At 37.5% G+C, this 20,251-nt stretch overlaps 1 protein-coding gene across 1 annotated transcript; it reads left to right on the forward strand.

Moving 5' to 3' along the window:
• The first annotated feature begins 15,326 nt into the window (after positions 1 to 15,326).
• LOC119984948 lies at positions 15,327 to 16,114 on the forward strand. Its single transcript, XM_038829073.1, has 3 exons — positions 15,327 to 15,372; positions 15,524 to 15,621; positions 15,689 to 16,114. Exons 2-3 carry the CDS (start codon positions 15,550 to 15,552, stop codon positions 15,920 to 15,922), a joined length of 306 nt encoding a protein of 101 aa, XP_038685001.1. The 5' UTR covers positions 15,327 to 15,372; positions 15,524 to 15,549; the 3' UTR covers positions 15,923 to 16,114.
• Positions 16,115 to 20,251: the final 4,137 nt, after the last annotated feature.

Genomic DNA, 20,251 nt, shown 5'->3' on the forward strand with positions numbered 1-20,251 from the left:
ATTCACAAAATTCCTGCAAAACCAATTATTGTTATACAAGTATAGAGAGTCAGATGAAGTCTTCTGTGTTAGTGTTATATATGCCCTAAAAGCCAATTGCTAGGTTAGATTTTATGGAACTATCACAAACATTGTTTTTATTTATTTATTTAATAACAACATTATTTATAATATGCTTAATACATTAATTGCTTTAATAAATGTTCATTTATTAAGATGAGAGAATTTGTTCTCAAAAGTTGAGATGGAATTCCAAATTCTCTTGTATCTTATGTAGGCAATAATTTAAAACCAAAGGTGGTCAAATAATTGAACAACTACATAATCCAGGATCTAGAACTATCATAGTTTTCAAAATTCTCAAACAACTATAAAGTACTTACTTGAATCCAATGTCGACATCTTCAGTTGATCCAACTCTTGAACAAAGGTGTAGGAAATTTTTCTCTCTCTTGGCTCTCTTTAGTTTGCAAGTTCAATGTTATATTCATGGGAAAACTGAACGTATCGGTTTATAGGCAGAGAGGGGATAGTTTCCTTATCCAACTTCATCTCAACTTACCCATCATAGTAGAAGTCACTTACAAAACCACTTCTCTATTAACCAACTATAGATAAGGAATATGTAACATATCCCATTAAACCTCCAACTGATCACACGTTCTTATTATATGAGTCACCAACTGATTAATTTAATAATTCATCATACATTCTCCCACTTGACCCATATGATCAATTTACATTAAAGTTTAATAAGTAACAATAGGCACGCCATAACACATATTCAATCTCACTTTAACTTGGTGACCATAATACTATAATTAAACAACTCACTAATGCGAGTCATGGCCACAACATTCCAAGTGATTTATCTCTTCCATTTGTTTCCTTTCCATAAGGAATCCCTTCCATTTGTTTCCTTTCCACTTCATTTTGCGGGCATTGCATAAGGCTGAATTTGTCACCTTTCTGAATAGGGACCACACCAGCAGAACATTTCTCCATTTTAAATCTCTCTAGAACTCTTTCAATATATGCCTTTTGCGACAACCCTAACATTCCAAGTTATTTATCTAGGAATATTTATATTCATATCACATAAGTTGCCTCACCCATATCTTTCATTTCAAAGTTCTTAGAAAAAAATTTCTTGGTTCCGTGCAATACACCAATATCACTACTGGCAAGTAAATGTCGTCAACATACAAAATCAGAAAAATAAACTTACTCCCACTAACCTTCAAAGAAATACAGCGATCAACTGTATTTTCTATAAATCCAAAGGATGTAATGGTATCATTAAACTTAAGATATCATTGTCAGGAAGCTTGTTTAAGTCCATATATTGACTTCTTAAGTTTGCAAGCCAAGTGTTCTTTTCCTTCAATGGAGAAACCCTCAGGTTGATTTATATAGACTTCTTCCTCTAAACTCCCATTTAGGAAAACAGTTTTCACATCCATTTGGTGTAACTCTAAATCATAATGAGCCACTAAAGCCATAAGAATTCTAAGTGAGTCCTTCTTAGACACAGGGGAGAAGGTCTCTTTGTAATCAATGCCTTATTTCTGAGTGAAACCTTTAGCCACAAGTCTAGCTTTAAATCGTTCAATATTGCCTTTAGCGTCACGTGTGGTCTTGAAGACCCACTTGCAACCAACTTTCTTGTATCCTTCAGGCAATTGAACAAGATCCCAAACTTCATTTTGTTCCATTGATTTCAATTCATCTTTCATGGCATCCAACCATTTAGTAGAATCTACACTTTCCAAGGCTTGTGAAAACGAAACTGGATCTTTATTTGATCCTATATCGAAATCATATTCTTGTAGATATACCACGTATTCATCCGAAATAGCATATCGCCTTTCTCTTTGGGATCTTCTTAAAGCTACTTCTTGTGGTTCATCTACTACTTGTTCATTGATGACTGGCTCATTATAGAGTGGTGGTTCATTAATTTGTTGTTCAATATTGTCTTGAGATTCGACATCTGTAGAAACAACAAAGAGTGGTGGTTCATTAATTTGTTGTTCAATATTGTCTTGAGGTTCGACATCTGTAAGAACAACAATTTTGTTTAAAGTTATGGGAATTGGTACTTTCACCCTAACTTCTTGAATATCTACCTTTTGTAGATTTTTACTCCCACTAATTTCACCATTCTCAATGAATCTGGCATTTCCAGTTTCTACAATTCTCGTACTATGATTAGGACAATAAAACATATTCCCATTGGATTTTTCAGGGTAAACTATAAAGTAACCACTGATTGTTCTTAAGTCCAATTTCTTTTCATGTGGATTATAAACTCTAGCTTCCGCTTGACAACCCAAAACATGCAGGTGTCTTAAGCTTGGTTTCCTTCCAGTCCAACTTGGAACCTAATTCAATAAGTATAGAGCGGTCTTAAGAGCATTCATCCACAAAGATAAGGGTAATGTAGAATTGTTTAACATACTTCTAACCATATCCATTAATGTACGATTGCGCCTTTCAGCTACACCATTTTTTTACGGTGTTCCTGGCATAGTGTATTGTGCACAAATGCCATGCTTTTCAAGGAGTTTAGCAAATGGGCCTAGGCATTGCCCTGATTATCCATACTTTCCATAATATTCGCCACCCCTGTCCGATCTAATGATTTTCACTTTTCTTTCTAGTTGCCTTCAACCTCGGTAATGTATACCTCAAGGGCATCCACTGCTTGAGATTTTTCATGCAAACAAATATATGTAACCATACTGTGGAAAATCGTCTATAATTGTGTTGAAATATTTTTCTTTACCAAAAGATGGAGTATGAAAAGGTCCACAAATGTCTGTATGGATAATTTCAAGAAGCTTTGTACTTCTTGTGGTGCTTTTCTTGGTGTGTTTGGTTTGTTTACCCTTAATACAATCAACACACACGCCAAGATTAGTAAAATCTAGGTTCGGTAAAATCCCATCTTTTACCAATCTTTCTAGCCTTCCTCTGGAAATATGTCACAATCTTTTATGCCACAGATTGAGGAATTTTCATTAGTTGGGCTACGTTTAATACCAACATTAGGATGCAAGGTGAGGAGAGTTTCAGCAAATTGATTGTCAAGATTAAACTTGTACAAAAGATCATGAAGAATACTAGAACCCACAAAAATAGTATTCTTAAGCAAACAAAAACATTGTTTAATATCCATCAAGATCAAGTTTAGGCAGAGAAACAAAATTTCTGGAAATTGAAGGAACATAAAATGTATGAAACAAAACTAGATGATGACCGGTGTCCAAGAATAAGCGATAAGGCCCTATGGCTTCAATTAGAGCTCTAACCCGATTTCCCATCAACATGAAGTTCTCATTTTGATTTATGGTCTGGGTTGAAAGGAATCCCTGCATCGTATTGGAAACATGAGTAGTAACTGCAGAATCAAGCCACCAAGTATTAGAAGGAACTTCAGTAATGTTTGATTCAAAACATACTGAAACAACAACTTTAATTAAGCAATTATCTTTCTTTTCAAACCATTCCCTACGTTTCTAGCAATCTTTCTGATAGTGTCCCAACTTTTTACAGAAGTGACACTTATCATTGCTCTTTTCCTTCTTTTGATCATTAAGCTTGTGTTGGGTTTGAAGACTCCATGTCGCCATTTTAAATAGAAGCCTATGTGAATTGGTTTGGCCCATGTATGAGTGGCTTTTGTTTTAAATAGAAGCCTATGTAAGTTTTATTAATCTTGACAAAAATACAAAACACTCTCCAGTGCTCCGTGGATGTCGATCAAAAACTAGGCCGAACCACGTTAAAAATCTCTTGTGTCGTTCTACTGTTTGTGTGTGTGTTCTTTATCAAATATTGAAGCTGAGTTCTTGCGACAAATCATAGACTCAAGTCTTAACAACTGGTATTGGAGCCGAAGGTTTATTCGATGATTGATAAAGAACATGTCTGACGACTCAAAGATGGTTGTGATCGAGAAGTTTGATGGCAAGGACTTCAGTTACTGGAAGATGCAGATCGAGGATTATCTCTATGGAAAAAAACTATATCAGCCACTTTATGGTGATAAGCCCACCAGTATGATGGAGGATGACTAGAAACTGTTGGATCACCAGGTTCTCTGGTTGATCAGATTAACGATTTCTAGATTTGTGGCTCAGAACGCGAGCAAGGAGACTATAACAGCAGACCTTATGAATGTCCTATCAGGTATGTATGAAACTCCCTCGGCAAACAACAAGGTCTATTTGACCAAAAAGTTATTTAATTTACGCACGTCGGAAGGATGGGAGGTTACACACCATCTAAACGAATTCAATGCATTGATTAATAATCTCTTATCTATTGAGATTAAGTTTGAGGATGAGGTCATGGCGTTAATATTACTAGTGTCATTACCTAATAGGTGGGAGCTTATGCAAACGACTGTGAGTAATTCTATAGGGAAATCAAAGTTAGCCTTTGATAATGTAAGGGATCTTATTTTTGCTGAAGAAGTTCAGCAGCGTGATTAGGGTGAAACATCAGGTTCAGGATCAACTTGTAATGTTGAGAACCGCGGTAGGAATAGCAATAGAAATTCAAACAGGGGCCGTTCAAAGTCCAAAATTCTCAAGGGCAGAAACCAGTCAAAAGATGGGAAATCTATGGAGTGTTGGCACTGTGGTAAATCCGAACACATAAAAATGAACTGTTGGAAGTTGCAAAACAAGGATTCGAATAATACAGCTGGTAATGAAGCACAGGTGGTGTAAGATGCACTATTAATTGCTCAGGAGAGTCCGTTGGATGATTGGGTTCTTGATTTGGGTGCATCGTTTCACACAACGACGCACAAGGAGGTTCATCAAAATTATATCGCTGGTGATTTTGGAAGGGTATTCCTTGCAGATGGTGAGGAACTCACAATTGTTGGCATTGGGGAAGTTAGATTGGCACTTCCAAATAAATCAACTTGGCTATTGGAAAAAGTTCACCATATTCTGGGGTTGCGAAGAAATCTTATTTCTATTGGACAGTTAGATGATGAGGGACATGCAATATTGTTCAACAAACAGACTTGGAAAGTCACTACGGGAGCCCGAGTTATAGCGCGTGGGAGCAATCACGACACACTATATATGACTGTCGAGTATCGGGGGTTTGTAGCAGTTGCCGATGTCAGAGTTGACAGCAGGCTATGGCATGAGCGCTTGGGTCATATTAGTTTAAAGGGTTTGAAGATGCTTCAGTCACAAGGTAAAATTACAAATTTAAAATCTATTGATTTTGATATTTGTGAGGGTTGTGTGATGGGGAAGCAGAAAAAGGTGACGTTTCAAAAAATTGGTAGAGCATTGAAATCCACCAGACTGGAGTTAGTGCACACTATTGTATGCCATCAAGACGGCAACCAACTTAATCAATCGTGGTCCTTCTGTTTTGTTAGACTGCAAGCTACCAGAGGAGGTCTGGAGCAGTAAAAAGGTAAATCTGACTCATTTGAAGGTATTTGGTTGTCTATCATTTGTTTTAATTGATGCAATGCACAAAAACAAGTTAGAAGCTAAATCTAATAAGTGTTTTTTTATTGGCTATGGCGATGAGGAGTTTGGCTATCGTTTCTGGGATGAAAAGGGATGTAAAGTCATCAGAAGTAAGGATGTAATCTTCGATGAAACAATGTTGTATAAAGATAGAAAATCAGAGAAGAAGAATCAAGAGAAATATGAGACAATGACTTTGGATGGAATTGTCGAGGAAATTACGTTGGATGAGAGTCAAAAAGTAACTAATCAGGTTTGCCGATCAGCTTGGGCCATAGAATGAGCCACCACAAAGTCCTCCGGCAAATCTGATCAGGGATGAACCGACTACACCATTTCATATTGTTCGTCGGTCTACACGAACTGCTAGACCACCTGAAAGGTACTCTCCAACTCTTCATTATATTTTACTTACTGATGGAGGGGAACCTGAGCGCTTCGAGGAAGCTTTAGAAGATGAAACTGCAAGCAAGTGGGAGTTCACGATACAAGGTGAGATGGATTCTTTGTCACAGAATGAGACATGGGATTTGGTTACTCTTCCACATGGGAAGAAGGCTTTGAACAACAAATGGGTTTATCGAATAAAAGATGAACTTGATGGGAGTAAGTAGTACAAGGCTAGATTGGTGGTGAAAGGGTTCGAGCAGAGGAAAGGAATTGACTACTCTGATATTTTTTATCCTGTGGTAAAAATAATTTGTATTAGACTTGTTCTTTTTCTTGTTGCTTCTAAAAATTTACATGACTCAACCTAAAGGGTTTGAGGTACATGGGAAGGACAATTTAATTTGCAAGCTGAAGAAAAGCTTATATGGGTTAAAGCAGGTGCCAAGACAATGTGGGCTTGAGCCGACAATTTACATCGGCCTAATATACAATATATATGGATAAGAGAAAGAATCCTATCTAGATAAGAGGTATGGATTAAGGTAGTCCTTTTCTATAAGGACTTCTAAAGACTTCTCCAATTCTTATAGATATTGGAGACTCAATTCTAAATAAACTAGAACTATTCTAAGAGTTCTAGTAGGACTCTCAATCTCTCCACTATAAATATGGGGTGTAGAGAGAGAGAGATACACAAAAAAAATTGACTACTCTTAGTCTTTTTCTCTTCTCTTACGAATATTCTAATCTTGGTGATACGGAAGCTTAGTCTTGCGAATTATTGAGGTATTTGTGCTGTGGATATTTCAGATCCAGTCTAGTACCGTATCCGTGACCTGGGCGATCCTATTATACAAGAAGATCAATTTCGTCGGTGGATCTCTTGTTATTCGATTTTCTCTATTTTTCTTACATTGATCTTGGAACATAAGGTTGAGCCTAACCAGGTTTTTCTACAGCACTTTTCAATATTGATGTTTGTTAGAGAAAAGCATGCTAGGATTTATTTTTTGAATTTTTAGAAAAATCATGTTAATATATGCATGTTTCTCTAAAAATTGTTTATATATATCAAACATTGTTCAAACTATATGAAATTTTTACTGTAAATACTTTGGTATGTTATGTGATTACTGTATAAATTTCGTGCAAAAAGGAACTATATAGAAAGATATATTGCCAACCCAAATTTGTGACACCCGAGACTTAATAAATTCATATAAAATCGCACAGATTGAATCAGGCGCAGAGGCTAATATGTGTAGAAATATAATTTTATTAGCTTTCCAACGACATATAGTATGCATTATTTGGATCTGTGGATTGTTAGATACTTTTTTTGAAGTTTGGTGTGTAATCTTTTTTTTTTGTTAAAAATTGTAAAATTTGCTTTCCGTCTGAATGCAGTCTCACTCTAAGTTAAGCGAGAGTGTGATACAAATCCCACATCTGAGTCACTATTTATTGAATTAGACACCATAGTAGATCCCAAAAGAGAGAAACAGTTTTGGTCGGAGCAACCAAAACCGAAAAACAGCCCTGAATAACGATGCATGTATGACATGTGCCACCTAGCTCCTTCATGCGCCGGCCAGCAGGCCCTGACTGGGTCAAACCCAGGTCGAGCTGCAGGAATGGTTCGACCCGTAGTCTTTAGATCGGGTCGGATCCCGGTCAAAATTTTTACAGAGAGTGGGGGCACGTACGGGTCCCACAAACCTCCAAATTTTATGAAATTTTTTAAAATTTCTTAAAATTTAATTTTCTATTTTCTATAAATTTTTCATAATTTTTGGAGTACGGTAGATTATATTTTGACCCCTTTTTGGATGCACGGGACATGCTTAGTTTATGGTAAGCTATGATAAACATTACCGACAATGTCTAGGAAGTTCTGTCTAAGGAAAAGGGTTACATAATTGCACGCCGTATTAACGGAAGACCCCCTTTTTCCTGGGAACGACATGGTTGCTAGTTTTGTTTCCATATTTTACAAACTAATTGTGTTGTTTTATCTTGAAAATTGATCAGGTGCATGAAAGTGACAATTTGCAATAAGGGTTGTGATGTTTGCTCTCTTACATATTAAATGCTTAAAGTCGCATTTATTTTAAGAAAATTCAATTAATGATGCCTATTGAACAAAGCCTAAAAGAAATTATTTTGTTGGTCGTAGAGATGGTGAGGACAATAATGGGAGCTGTTCCTGGTTCTGGATGGACTACTTGGAAGCCTAATCTAGAAGGGAATGGAAATTCTGACTCAGATTTAAGTGATGATAAGTCACAATGGTCTAGTATAGATGGCATGCAAGATGGATCTTAAAGGGATGTTGAGTCAAACCCTGAGGAAGATCCTGAAGAGGACTCAAATGAGAATGAGGCTCCCTCCTATGGTGAAGATGAAGCTATTAACACTCCACCCCTACCTGAAGTCATGGATATATCATCCGATGACGAGGTGCTGGAAGTAATCAATGTACCTTCTTCTCCGGAAGTTATTGAAGTCTCTTCTGATATTGAAGAAGATACACCAGTGACATTTTGTTATCGCTGTGTCTCGCCAATTTGTCCAAATTGTGGACAACACATTTGTCCTTTTTACTCATCACCAAGGCATGTGTGTCCTAGGCGACCTTAGGACAATATATATAATTTCCGTTTAAGTTTTAGTGGCTTAGGATCTTTGTTTTTCCATTTCAATTTTATTGAAACAATATGGGTTGAATACAATATAAAGTATTTATAATATTTATTTATTGCTCTATTTAAGTTGAATTCTTATGGTTTGAATATGCTCATAAAAGTTGATTGTATGTTTGCATATATATTATTTTTATTGCATATGTTGAACTATTAGGACGTTTGATTTGAAGTATGAATCAATAAAATACGTAATACGTCTCTGACAAGATGGTTGCTACAAAGAGAGTATCGTCGCTGACCTGAATCAAGGTGAAAAGCTGATTGATAAGAATTACGATAAATGGTATCGTAAGATCCAACACTTGCTTGAAGAGCAAGATTCGCTGGAAATTATAACACACCCAATGGCTGAACTTGAACATGGAACCACTGCTCAGCATAGGCGTGACATGGAACTGTATCAGGCTTTCAAGTGCAAAGATCGCATAGCTCGCATACTGATGCTGAGCAGTATGCAAAATGACTTGATGCTTTATTTTGAGAAGCACAAATCGGCTCAAGCTGTGTGGCATGCGGTGAAGCTGCAATTTGGGGGTACTTCTACCACTAGACTGCGCCAGTTGACCCTCAATTTTGATAGGTTTGTCAAGCGGCCTCATACTTCAACGAGGCAACACCTAACAATGATGGCTAATATGATTAGCAAATTAGGAGAAGCTGGACACGTGTTGTGAAATGAACAACAAGTGCAAGTTGTCATCCGATCCTGGCCACCTTCATGGGAACACATGAGGGTAAACCTTACCCATAATGAAAGTATCAAAACATTTGATGATGTCTCTAGACATGTAGAATTAGAGGAAGATCACTTCCTACCTAACAAACCGAAATCTGAGGCCAATAAGGCTTAGACTTCGAAACGCAAAGCCTCGAGCTTTGGCGGTAAAAAGGGTAAGGGCAAAAGTAATGCGTTGGGTCCCAAGAACAAGCTTTTCAAACGTAGAAAGCGCGGTGCAAAGAAGAAGGACAAGACTAAAATGACTTCTTTCAAATGTGACAAGCTGGGTCACTTCGCTCGTGAATGTCCCAAAGCGAAGGTAATTTCTAACCAATAAATCTCTCTTGAAATTAATGTATGTAGTAGTCTTATCTTGGCTGAAACTGTTCATCTTTGGACTGTAGACTCAGCAGCAACAGACCATGTAACCAAGGAGAGGTTGGCTTTTGTAGATTATCGTCGCGTTTTGAAGGGGAGTCGCAATATCTTCATGGGAAATCATGCTTCTGCTGAAATGCTTGGGATCAGTACTTGCAAGCTACAACTGCGAGGAGGTCGCACTTTGTATTTGCATGATGTCCTATATGCCCCTGAAGTTAGATGAAATCTACTTTAAGTTTTAGTTCTTCTTAAATTGGGATTTCGAGTCGAATTTGAGGATAATTGTGTTAAGTTATTTTTGGATAAGGTTTATTACGGTTTTGGATATTTGCTTAATGGTTTTATGGTACTAGTTCTAATAATGTCCCTGATAATTGCATGTTATGGCATGCTAGATTAGGACATATTGGGCAAGATAGACTTAATCGTCTAGCTAAAGAAAGCCTTTTAGGCTCATTAGCAAAATGTGACTTGCCCACTTGTGAAAATTGTTTAGCTGGAAAAGCTACACAAAAACCATTTCGAAAGGCAAAAAGAGCTAGTATTCCTTTACAATTGATTCATTCTGACATCTGTGGCCCAATAAATGTGAGGGCCAGACATGGTGCCTCATATTTCATCACTTTTATAGATGATTATACCCAGTATGGTCATATCTACTTGATCTCCCATAAATCAGAAGCATTGGAATGCTTCACAAAATATTTAATGTTTGTTAAGAATTAGTTACATAAGAGCATCAAAACTCTTAGGACTGATCGTGGTGGTGAATATCCATCGGAACAATTCAAAGAATTGTGTGATGAAAAGGATATAGCTAGACAACTAACTGTTCCATACACTCCACAACAAAATGGTGTTGCCGAAAGGAGGAATAGATCTCTTTTAGATATGGTTAGATCTATGATGGCTCAAGCAAATCTACCAATTTCATATTAGAGAGATGCATTGTTAACTGCTACCTACAAAGTAAACCGTGTGCCAACAAAATCTGTCAAGTCAACCCCATATGAATTATGGACTGGTCGAAAACTCGAATTAGGATATTTATGGCCATGGGGTTCAGCTACCTACATTCATATCTTTGTTTCTAGATATGGAAAGTTGGGTGCCCCAGGTAACAAGTGTATCTTCATAAGATATAGTGATACTTCCAAGGGATATGTTTTCATTGGAGAAGATGAAACTAGTAGGGTGACCGAAATTGAGTCACGAGATGTCACATCCTTAGAAAATGAATTCCCTAAATTAGGAGAGGTTGATAAAGATTTTTAGTTTTATGAAACTGCAAACATCAACGAAGGCGCTAATAGTTTCCCAATCGAGGATACCGAAAACGTATCTCAATCTCAATCGCTTGGGAACAGTGGAAGCGATTCTTTGACTGAAAATGCTCAAGAGGAGCAAAATCATGTTAAATCTCAACCTCAAAGGACTACACGTGAACATGTTCCCCGTCATCGGTTTGAGATTGAAGGGAAAATATTCATGATAAGTCCTCTATATAGTGAGGTAGAGCTAGAATCTATAAAAGATGCTCTTTCAGGTCCTAATTCTAGGGAATGGATGAATGCAATGAAAGAAGAAATGGAGTCGATGGAATACAACCATGTCTGGGATTTGGTTGAGCTTCCACCCAATAGAAAACCTATTGGGAATAAGTGGGTTCTCAAAATCAAGCGTGACGCTGATGGGAACATAGACCGATATAATGCTAGATTGCTAAAGGCTACAATCAAAAGGAGGGAATCAACTATGAAGAAACGTTTTCTCCAGTAGTGAGGATTATTTCGATTCGCCTCATCCTAGCTATTGTCACACATTTGGATTTGGATTTGTACCAAATGGATGTTAAAACGGCATTTCTAAATGGAGATCTATATGGATCAGCCTACTGGTTTTGAGGTCAGGTCCTCTAATTGTTTCTTACAGCTGCTATGTGAGAAAGATTAGAGACTTGTATGTGATCTTGCTATTGTATGTGGATGACATCTTAATTAGAGGACCTGACATGGCAGATATTGATGATCTAAAGAAACAATTGTCAAGCAAGTTTGACATGAAGGATTTTGCGCCAGCAAGCGAAATCCTTGGTATGAAAATTCATAGAGACCGAGAGGAAGGAACTCTGAGGTTCTCACAAGCTAAGTACATCCGAAAAGTACTCAAGAGATTTAACATGAATGGTGCTAAAGTAGTTGGCACACCACTTGGCAAACAATTTCGATTATCTAAGAAGCAGTCACCTCAAACAGATAGTGAGAGGGCTTACATGGAAAAGGTACCATATGCGTCGGCCATAGATAGCCTTATGTATGCAATGGTTTGCACCAGACCAGACATTGCCTATGCTATGGGAGTAGTAAGTAGATACATGCAAAATCCAGGGAAGCAACATTGGGAGGCAGTAAAATGGATATTGTGTTATTTCAAGGGGACACAAGACTTGTGTCTATGTTATGGTAAGGTATTCGTTGATGCCGATTATGCAAGTGAGGTCGATAGCAGAAAAAGTACGACAATGCTAATTTTCACTATGGGTATGTTGCTATTAGTTGGGGTTCTAAGTTGCAAATAGTGGTTGCATTATCAACTATAGAATCCGAATATGTAGCTATTACAGAAGCAGCTAAAGAGTTGATTTGGTTACAAGGATTCTTGACAAAGTTAGGCCATGGAGGGCCTGTAGGCACACTGTACAGTGATAGTTAAAGTGCGGTATTTCTTGCAAGAATCCCGCATCCATTCAAGAACAAATCACATACAGACAAAGTTTAACTACATAAGAAGTCTTCTTGAGATTGAAACTTCAGAAGATACTCGGTGCAAAAAATCCTGCTGATATGTTAACAAAGAGTGTGACACATGAGAAGCTGAAGTTGTGCGCAGCTTCAGTGCGTTTGAAGAATTTAGCAACTGAGGACGAATGACTGGAGGGAGCCTTTGTTGTGTTCGAAGAATTTTTTGAATTTCTGGAATTGAAGACAGCTTCATGAAGTCTCCAAGTGGGAGATTTGTTGGGTTTGAAGACTCCATGTCGCCATTCTAAATAGAAGCCCATGTGAATTGGTTTGGCCCATGTACGAGTGGCTTTTGTTTTAGGGTTTGTATTCTCTATAAGTGAACACGTGATGATGTAAGTTATATTCATCTTGACAGTAATATAAAACACTCTCCAATGCTCTGTGGATGTAGGTCAAAAACTAGGAGCAACCGGTTTCTCACCTTCATGGAGTGCAACATCGAGGTCCAATACACTAAGGTGAAACTGAACATGCTGTCTCCATTATGAGAAATTAGTTCCATTAAGCATTGGAACAGACTAAGCATGCCAACGTAGCGAAACAGGCACAGATGCTGCAAACAATAATTCATGCTCACTATATTGATGCTAAGATTTATAAATAAGGAACAATTCATCATAATGAAACACATTTAAACAAATATTTAAACAATAATATATAGTAGGGAAAATTCTAAGCCGGTACTACTTGTGAAACTTTTGGATAAGTATGCTAATTACTTTCTTACCCTTGTCCTCTTCCGCCAATAACAACTACACTTCTATTCTCTTTCTCCCTCATATCTCCTTATTGTTGTCCGTTGGTATCCAACCTAAACTGAAGCTCACATCAACAAGTACATACTCCGACCTTCCACCAGCACCAACGGCTGTTCATTTGGCCGAAAAATGATTGGAAAGCCGCCACCACTGCAAGACAAAAGCCTCAAATCTAGCCTATTTTGGTGACGATTTACTACACCAACGCTATCGTTGGGTTCCCCTCACTGAGACACACAATGCCCAGCCAAATACGACCAAAACAATAAAACACTAAATTAAAAGTATTATTTTAAAACAAATAAAATTTCAACTATTAATTATCAACAGATAAAATATGAATAGATAAGTTGAACAACCACCCCAAAACAATAACAAAAATTCTAAGTTCATATTCATATTCCATAAAAATACTAAATTCATATTCAATGCTTACTTAACAAGGATAGCATTGTAAGGAATGGGTATTAAATGCAGATTATTTTTTCTTCCAACTGCACTACCAAAATTCTCAATCATGTCTAGTTCTTCTTGATTAATGTTATTAGGGAGCTTTCAATCAAAATGGTAGAGTACGTTTGCAAGTATAAGCTCAATAATCACTATTCCAAACGACAAGTCAAGGCACATCCTGCTACCACAACCGAAAGAGATAAGCTCAAAGTTGTTCCCATTGTGGTCTATCGAACTATCAACGAATCTCTCAAGATAGAACTTCTCCGCATCAATCCAATGATTAGGATCTCTTCCAATTCTCCATGCATTAATGATGATTTGCGTTTGCATCGATGTATTTGTGTATATATTACACCACTACAATAAATTAACTTTGTAGTCATGGTTTTTAAACAAACAAAAAAACCACGGATGAAGTAGGCATCACAAGTATAATACCACGGGCAGATTTGCTTAGATACTCGCTATCATAAAAAACATTTTTTTTTTAAAGATTTCTAGATATAGTAACGCGATTAATGTCTAATTCCAAGTCTTAATGGTATTATTGATAATTGCTCATTAAATGGCAAATGTTTAAGGAAATAGTTTTAACCTTAAACATGGACAATTATTTTTCCTTGATGGAAGAAAATAAATAAATAGATCAAATTATGGTCGCTGACCTAAGGCAATTCTAACACCCTGTGTCAATCATGGTGAATTGTTGTTAGATTGGAAGAACTCGTAAAGGCATTTGGTTTGTATTTTTGGTAGAATGTCACTATGGTTGTGGGTTAGTATGTGATATATACTCAGAGCATGGCTAGTAATGCCGTTTCTTTTATGGAAATGATATATATTTATAGGATTTTTCACACATAACCGTTCATAATCATGTGACAATTATATTATTTTAATACAATATCTTACTACATTGTTTCTGACTAACATAATCTCTTACTACACTTTTCTATACATAATTACATTGTTTCAAGTGTTGTAGATTTTTATACATAGTTTCGAAAATAATGTACAATTATGTAAATATTTACATTAGGTTTTAAATGACATCAATCCTACCCTTTCAAAAACAAAGAATGACATCTATTCTAATTAAATATATTAATACGATAATTTTACCCCACAAAGAAATTATTGTATTTTTATGATTAACTAGGATAGAATGATAAACTAATTATATTTCTTAATTACTCGACAAGCATTAAAGAATATTTATCCTTGAAGAATGATAAACTAATTATTATATTTCTTAATTACTCCACAAGCATTAAAGAATAGTTGTTCATTATACACAAGTAAATTGTTGTTAAGGATAAGTTTGTAAGTAGTCTTTTTGTAACGTAATTTATTTTAAAAGAATAATAAAGAGACGTGTCAAATGTATATAACCCCAAGTCAAGTAAGTGTGTTGAACCGCGCGAGACAGTTGAGAGTCGCGCCTTCCCACTACCACTGCCGTTCGATCAGCTGAAAATTTCAGGAAGTTCTAGAACCACCTTTATACTTACACATTATTTAGACCGACTTAGGACAACATTTTCCAATCTTATGTTTTACTTTATAAATAACATTATCTTCATTAATTCTCCTCCAACCCAAGTCGTACGGGTTTTGTTCCTTGCACGTCCTTTGTTTGCGACTTGCGAGGTATAATCTCTGTGTAAATGTAACTGAATCTGAATGAAACTATAGGTCCCAAAAGTTTCTCAATTAAGGAATTTGAATGCCTAATTACACTTCTGAATCTGATTCGAATTCGGTTTCAACAAATCTCTAAAATTCTCTCTTTTTATTACAGCAGCTAGTCACGTGAGCGGATCCGTAATGTCAACGAAGAAACCGGAAATGGCAAACGGCCTTAAACGACGTCGCATGACAAAGAGAAGCTTCCTTGAGGTTTGTATGAAATACTTTCAGATCTATCTCTTTCGTCACTTTTAACAATTTATTTATTTTTTATCAGAAACAGAAGGCGACGGTGGATAAGCTGAGTGGGAAGTTCGCTAAGAAGAAAGAAAAGATTAAGCGAATGAAGAAGGGGATAAACGATATGATGGCGAAACTGGAGGACGTGGAATCGGAATGCGCCAGAATGAGGGAGGAGTATGAGCTGGCGATTGAGCAGAACGTCGACCTCCAACTCGCGCTCGACTACATGCTGTTTGCCTTCTTGGGCGGAGGAGACGCTGGAAGCTGATTCCTCTTGCCCTTTCACCAAACCCTAATCCTATCCATATGTGTATTATTCGCATGCCTGTTTCCTATTTTAATTCTGAATTAGCTGATAGCATTGTGGGGAAAAGGAAGATAAAGGTTGTCCTTATGTTGATTGGGGGATAAATAAGGAAGACGGAAGAGTATAAATTATGTGTATGTGTAATTTTGGCATGCGATTTCCTATTTCCTTGGTTGATTGTGAATATGCTGATACTGCTGTTGGGGAAAGAAAAGAGAGAGGTTGTTCTATTTGGTGATTAATCCTTCATCATTCTTCAAGGATGAAGGATTATTGAGGAACATCTAACAATATATATGTAGGGGTCAAAGTCAACCTCAACAAATTATATGGGTCATGTTCAATCCAACAACAACATAAAAGCCCAACAGAGGCTTGGGCCCCGAAACCCAACAATAATAAAAGCCCAACAGAGGCTAGGGCCCCAAAGCCCAACAACATAAAACAGACCAGAACTTACAGTCCAAAAAGGACTTGGTCTTATCAAGGCAGTACAAAGCCGATGCAAATAAGGCCGAACCAATAACTAAGGGACGAAGCCGAAGATAAGACAGTTCCTCGTTAAATGATGACAGTCGAAACTACTGCAAACTACTACAAACTCCTCCAAACTGCTATGAACTTCTCTAACTACCATAACTGCTGGTAACTGCTCAAGAAAAGCATAAAAAGAGTTCATTAGGAGGGTGGGAGGGGGATTCGGATTGGGAGGGGGGATTTCTTACTCGCACTGTATTCACAAGTGATAAATAAAATATCATATCATTCTGCACCGTGGACCTAGGCTAAGAGCCGAACCATGTAAAATCTCTCTGTTTTGTCTTATATTTGCCCATTCATTCTCCACAATTCGATTGTCGATAATTTACATCAAAAATTTGGCGCGCCAGATAGGGGGCAGATAGTATTATCACATTGACAAACGTAGAAGATTCACGAGATGATACTTTATGCGAGAAGATGAAAGCTTTGATTCAACGCTTCGACGAACATGAAAGAAGGGTCCAACAATTGGAGCAAGAAAACTTGACTGTTTGAAGAGAAAATCAAAAGCTACTTGATCTTATGAATCAACCTTCAAGTCCACATGTAACCAGAACCGTCCCTGCAAGTACTGTCCCAAGTACTTCTGTTCGACTCAATGATGGACAAACAACGCAAATTCCCAATGCAAGTGTTCCTTTGCCAGGATTTGTGCATCAGACAGAATCATCATTGGCATCAACATCAACTCAGTTTCTGAGGCCAACGACATAATCCATGGCACCACTGTTTCCTATACCAATGTCATCTTCGGCTATCCCAACAATTGGTGCTTGGTCAAACATAACTACAACATTGCCAGAAATTGCAACGCAGCGAAGTGTTGATAAAAGATTGGAAGAAATGGAGTTAGCCTTCTTCAGGATACCAGGCATGCCATCACCTATAAAGAAAAATTGTACTTTCCTCAAATCTCCATTTGTTCATGCCATTGCCATGGAAGAGCTCCCAAAGAAATTCATCATACCACATATTAAACCTTATGATGGTACCACTGATCCAGAAGATCATGTGGATTAGTATAGTCAACGATTGACTCTGGTATCATACCCATTCAACAAGCATGAAGCATGCATGTGCCGAGGATTCAGTTCAACCTTGGTGGGACCTCCTTGGAAGTGATATCTTAATCTTTCAGAAGGGCAAATCACTTCATTCGCACAATTGGCCGATGCATTTGTTGAACAATTTGCAAGCAATAGGAAAATAATTCCAACATCGGATGATTTATATCGACTTTGACAAAAGCAAGGAGAATCTCTACGGTCATTCTTGACGAGATTCAATAAAGAAAAACTGGAAATTCCAGGATGCTTAGATGAAATTGCGATCAATGCATTTCGCATGGCTCTTCTTCCTGGAAGCAAATTACACGAAAAGCTTACCCGTTATCCATGTAAGTCTTTTCAAGAAGTTCAGGCAAGAGCAAGCGTTCAAATTAAATGGGAGGAAGATGAAGGAAGGCTTCAAGAGCGACTAACAGAGCAGCCGAAGAAATCTGAGCAAAAGCAAACAAGTTCAGAAGCTTCGCGATATCCTCGCAAAGATCCTAAACCGATCGATTTCAAGAAGAAACCTCGATCTCCTGAATACAATTTGGTAATTCCACCAAATGAAATCTTGTTAGTGCGGAAGAAAATGGGAGATGCTGTTAGATGGCTCGACAAATTACGTAAACCGCTAGATCAACGGGATACTTCCAAATGGTGTGAATTTCATAACGATTACGGGCATACAACAGATGATTGTTTCACCCTCAAAAAAGAAGTAATTCAATTGCTAAAGAAAGGTTATCTTCGGGATTTACTATCCGAAAGAGGAAAAGCGACGATGTCCCAAGCTGAAAGACGAGTAGAGGAACAGAAGCCACTACCACCGGAGAAGACGATTAACGTAATATTTGGTGGATCGGAGATTTGCGGAATTACACATTCATCGACAAAGAAACATGTCAAGCAGACAGAAAATTCTGAGGTATGGAATGATAAGCTGATGGTACAATTAACAAGACAAGTTATCAGCTTCACAGACGATGAGATGACGAAGCTACTCAATCCACATGATGATGCCCTGGTAGTAACTTTGCAAATTGCCAATTGCGAAGTTAAAAGAATCATGATTGATGATGGCAGTTCAGCAAATTTACTGTTTATGTCCACACTCCAAGCAAAGGGACTTTCAGAAGCGGATGTAATCAGAGGTCCTATACCACTCATCGGCTTCAACAGGGAACAGCAATCCACCATCGGCTCTATTCCATTGCAAGTATATACCAAAGGAATAAATCTCCAGGTTCGATTTAATATATTAGATTGTCAATCTCCATATAATGCGATACTTGGACGACCTTGGATTCATGCAATGAGGGTTGTGCCATCAACTTATCATCAAGTGATACGATTCCCAACAAGAGATGGAATACAAGAAATATATGGGGATCAACGTCAAGCAAGAAGTTGCTATGAACAAGCATTGAAAGGAAAAACCAAAGCTTTATAGCAATTACAGCAAGGGCCGATTCTAACTAATCAAGAAGAACCGGCTAATAAGGAGATAGAAGAAGTCATCATTCATCGGGATTATCCAGATCAGAAGATTCAGATTGGAGCCAACTTGGATCATCAACTTCGAGAAAATTTGATCTGATTCCTGCAAAATCATAAACATACTTTCGCTTGGACGCATGCAAATATGATTGGAATTGATCCAAATATCATCACTCATCAGTTGCAGGTCGATGATAATTTCCTTCCAGTAAGGCAGAAAAGACGAAGATTCGCTCCAGAAAGAAATAAAGTCATCAATGAGGAAATTCAAAAGCTGCTAGATATTGGATTCGTCCGCTAAGTTCAATACCCAGACTGGCTAGCAAATGTGGTTGTGGTAAAAAAGAAGAATGGAAAGTGGAGAGTCTGTATCGACTTCACATATCTGAATAAAGCTTGTCCGAAAGATTCTTTCCCACTTCCTCATATCGATGTACTTGTGGATGCGACAGTAGGGCATGAACTACTCAACTTTATGGATGCATTCTCCGGATATAATCAAATCTTGATGCATCCAGGAGATCAAGAGAAAACTGCATTCATAACCGAACGTGGTACGTATTGTTATAAAGTGATGCCATTTGGATTGAAAAACGCAGGAGCGACATATCAACGGTTGGTCAATCGTATGTTCGCAAGTCTACTTGGAAAAACGATGGAGGTATACATCGATGATATGTTAGTAAAGACTCTGAAGGCCGAAGATCATGTTGAACACCTCAAACAAGCATTTGAAATTCTTGATGTTCATCAGATGAAGTTAAATCCTCTCAAGTGCGTTTTCGGGGTCAAAGTAGGAAAATTTCTGGGATTCATTGTTACACAAAGAGGTATTGAAGCAAATCTTGATCAAATCTAGGCAATACTTGATATTCCTTCTCCCACAAAAATATGAGACGTACAACGACTGGCGGGAAAGATTGCAGCGTTAAACAGATTCATTTCCAAATCATCTGAAAGATGTCATCATCTGTTCAAGGCTTTGAAAAAATCAGCTAGCTTCGAGTGGACAGATGAATGTGAGACGACATTAAAGAAATTGAAGGAATATCTAACCAATCCTCTAATTCTTACGAAGCCAAAAACCAGTGAGATACTCTATCTTTATTTAGCAGTTTCTGAATTTACGATTAGTGCAGTACTGCTAAGAGAAGATAACAGCCGACAGCATCCGGTATATTATGTTAGTCAAAATTTGCTA

Source organism: Tripterygium wilfordii, chromosome 19 (genome assembly GCF_013401445.1).
Source record: "Tripterygium wilfordii isolate XIE 37 chromosome 19, ASM1340144v1, whole genome shotgun sequence".
NCBI classification, from domain to species: Eukaryota; Viridiplantae; Streptophyta; class Magnoliopsida; order Celastrales; family Celastraceae; genus Tripterygium; species Tripterygium wilfordii.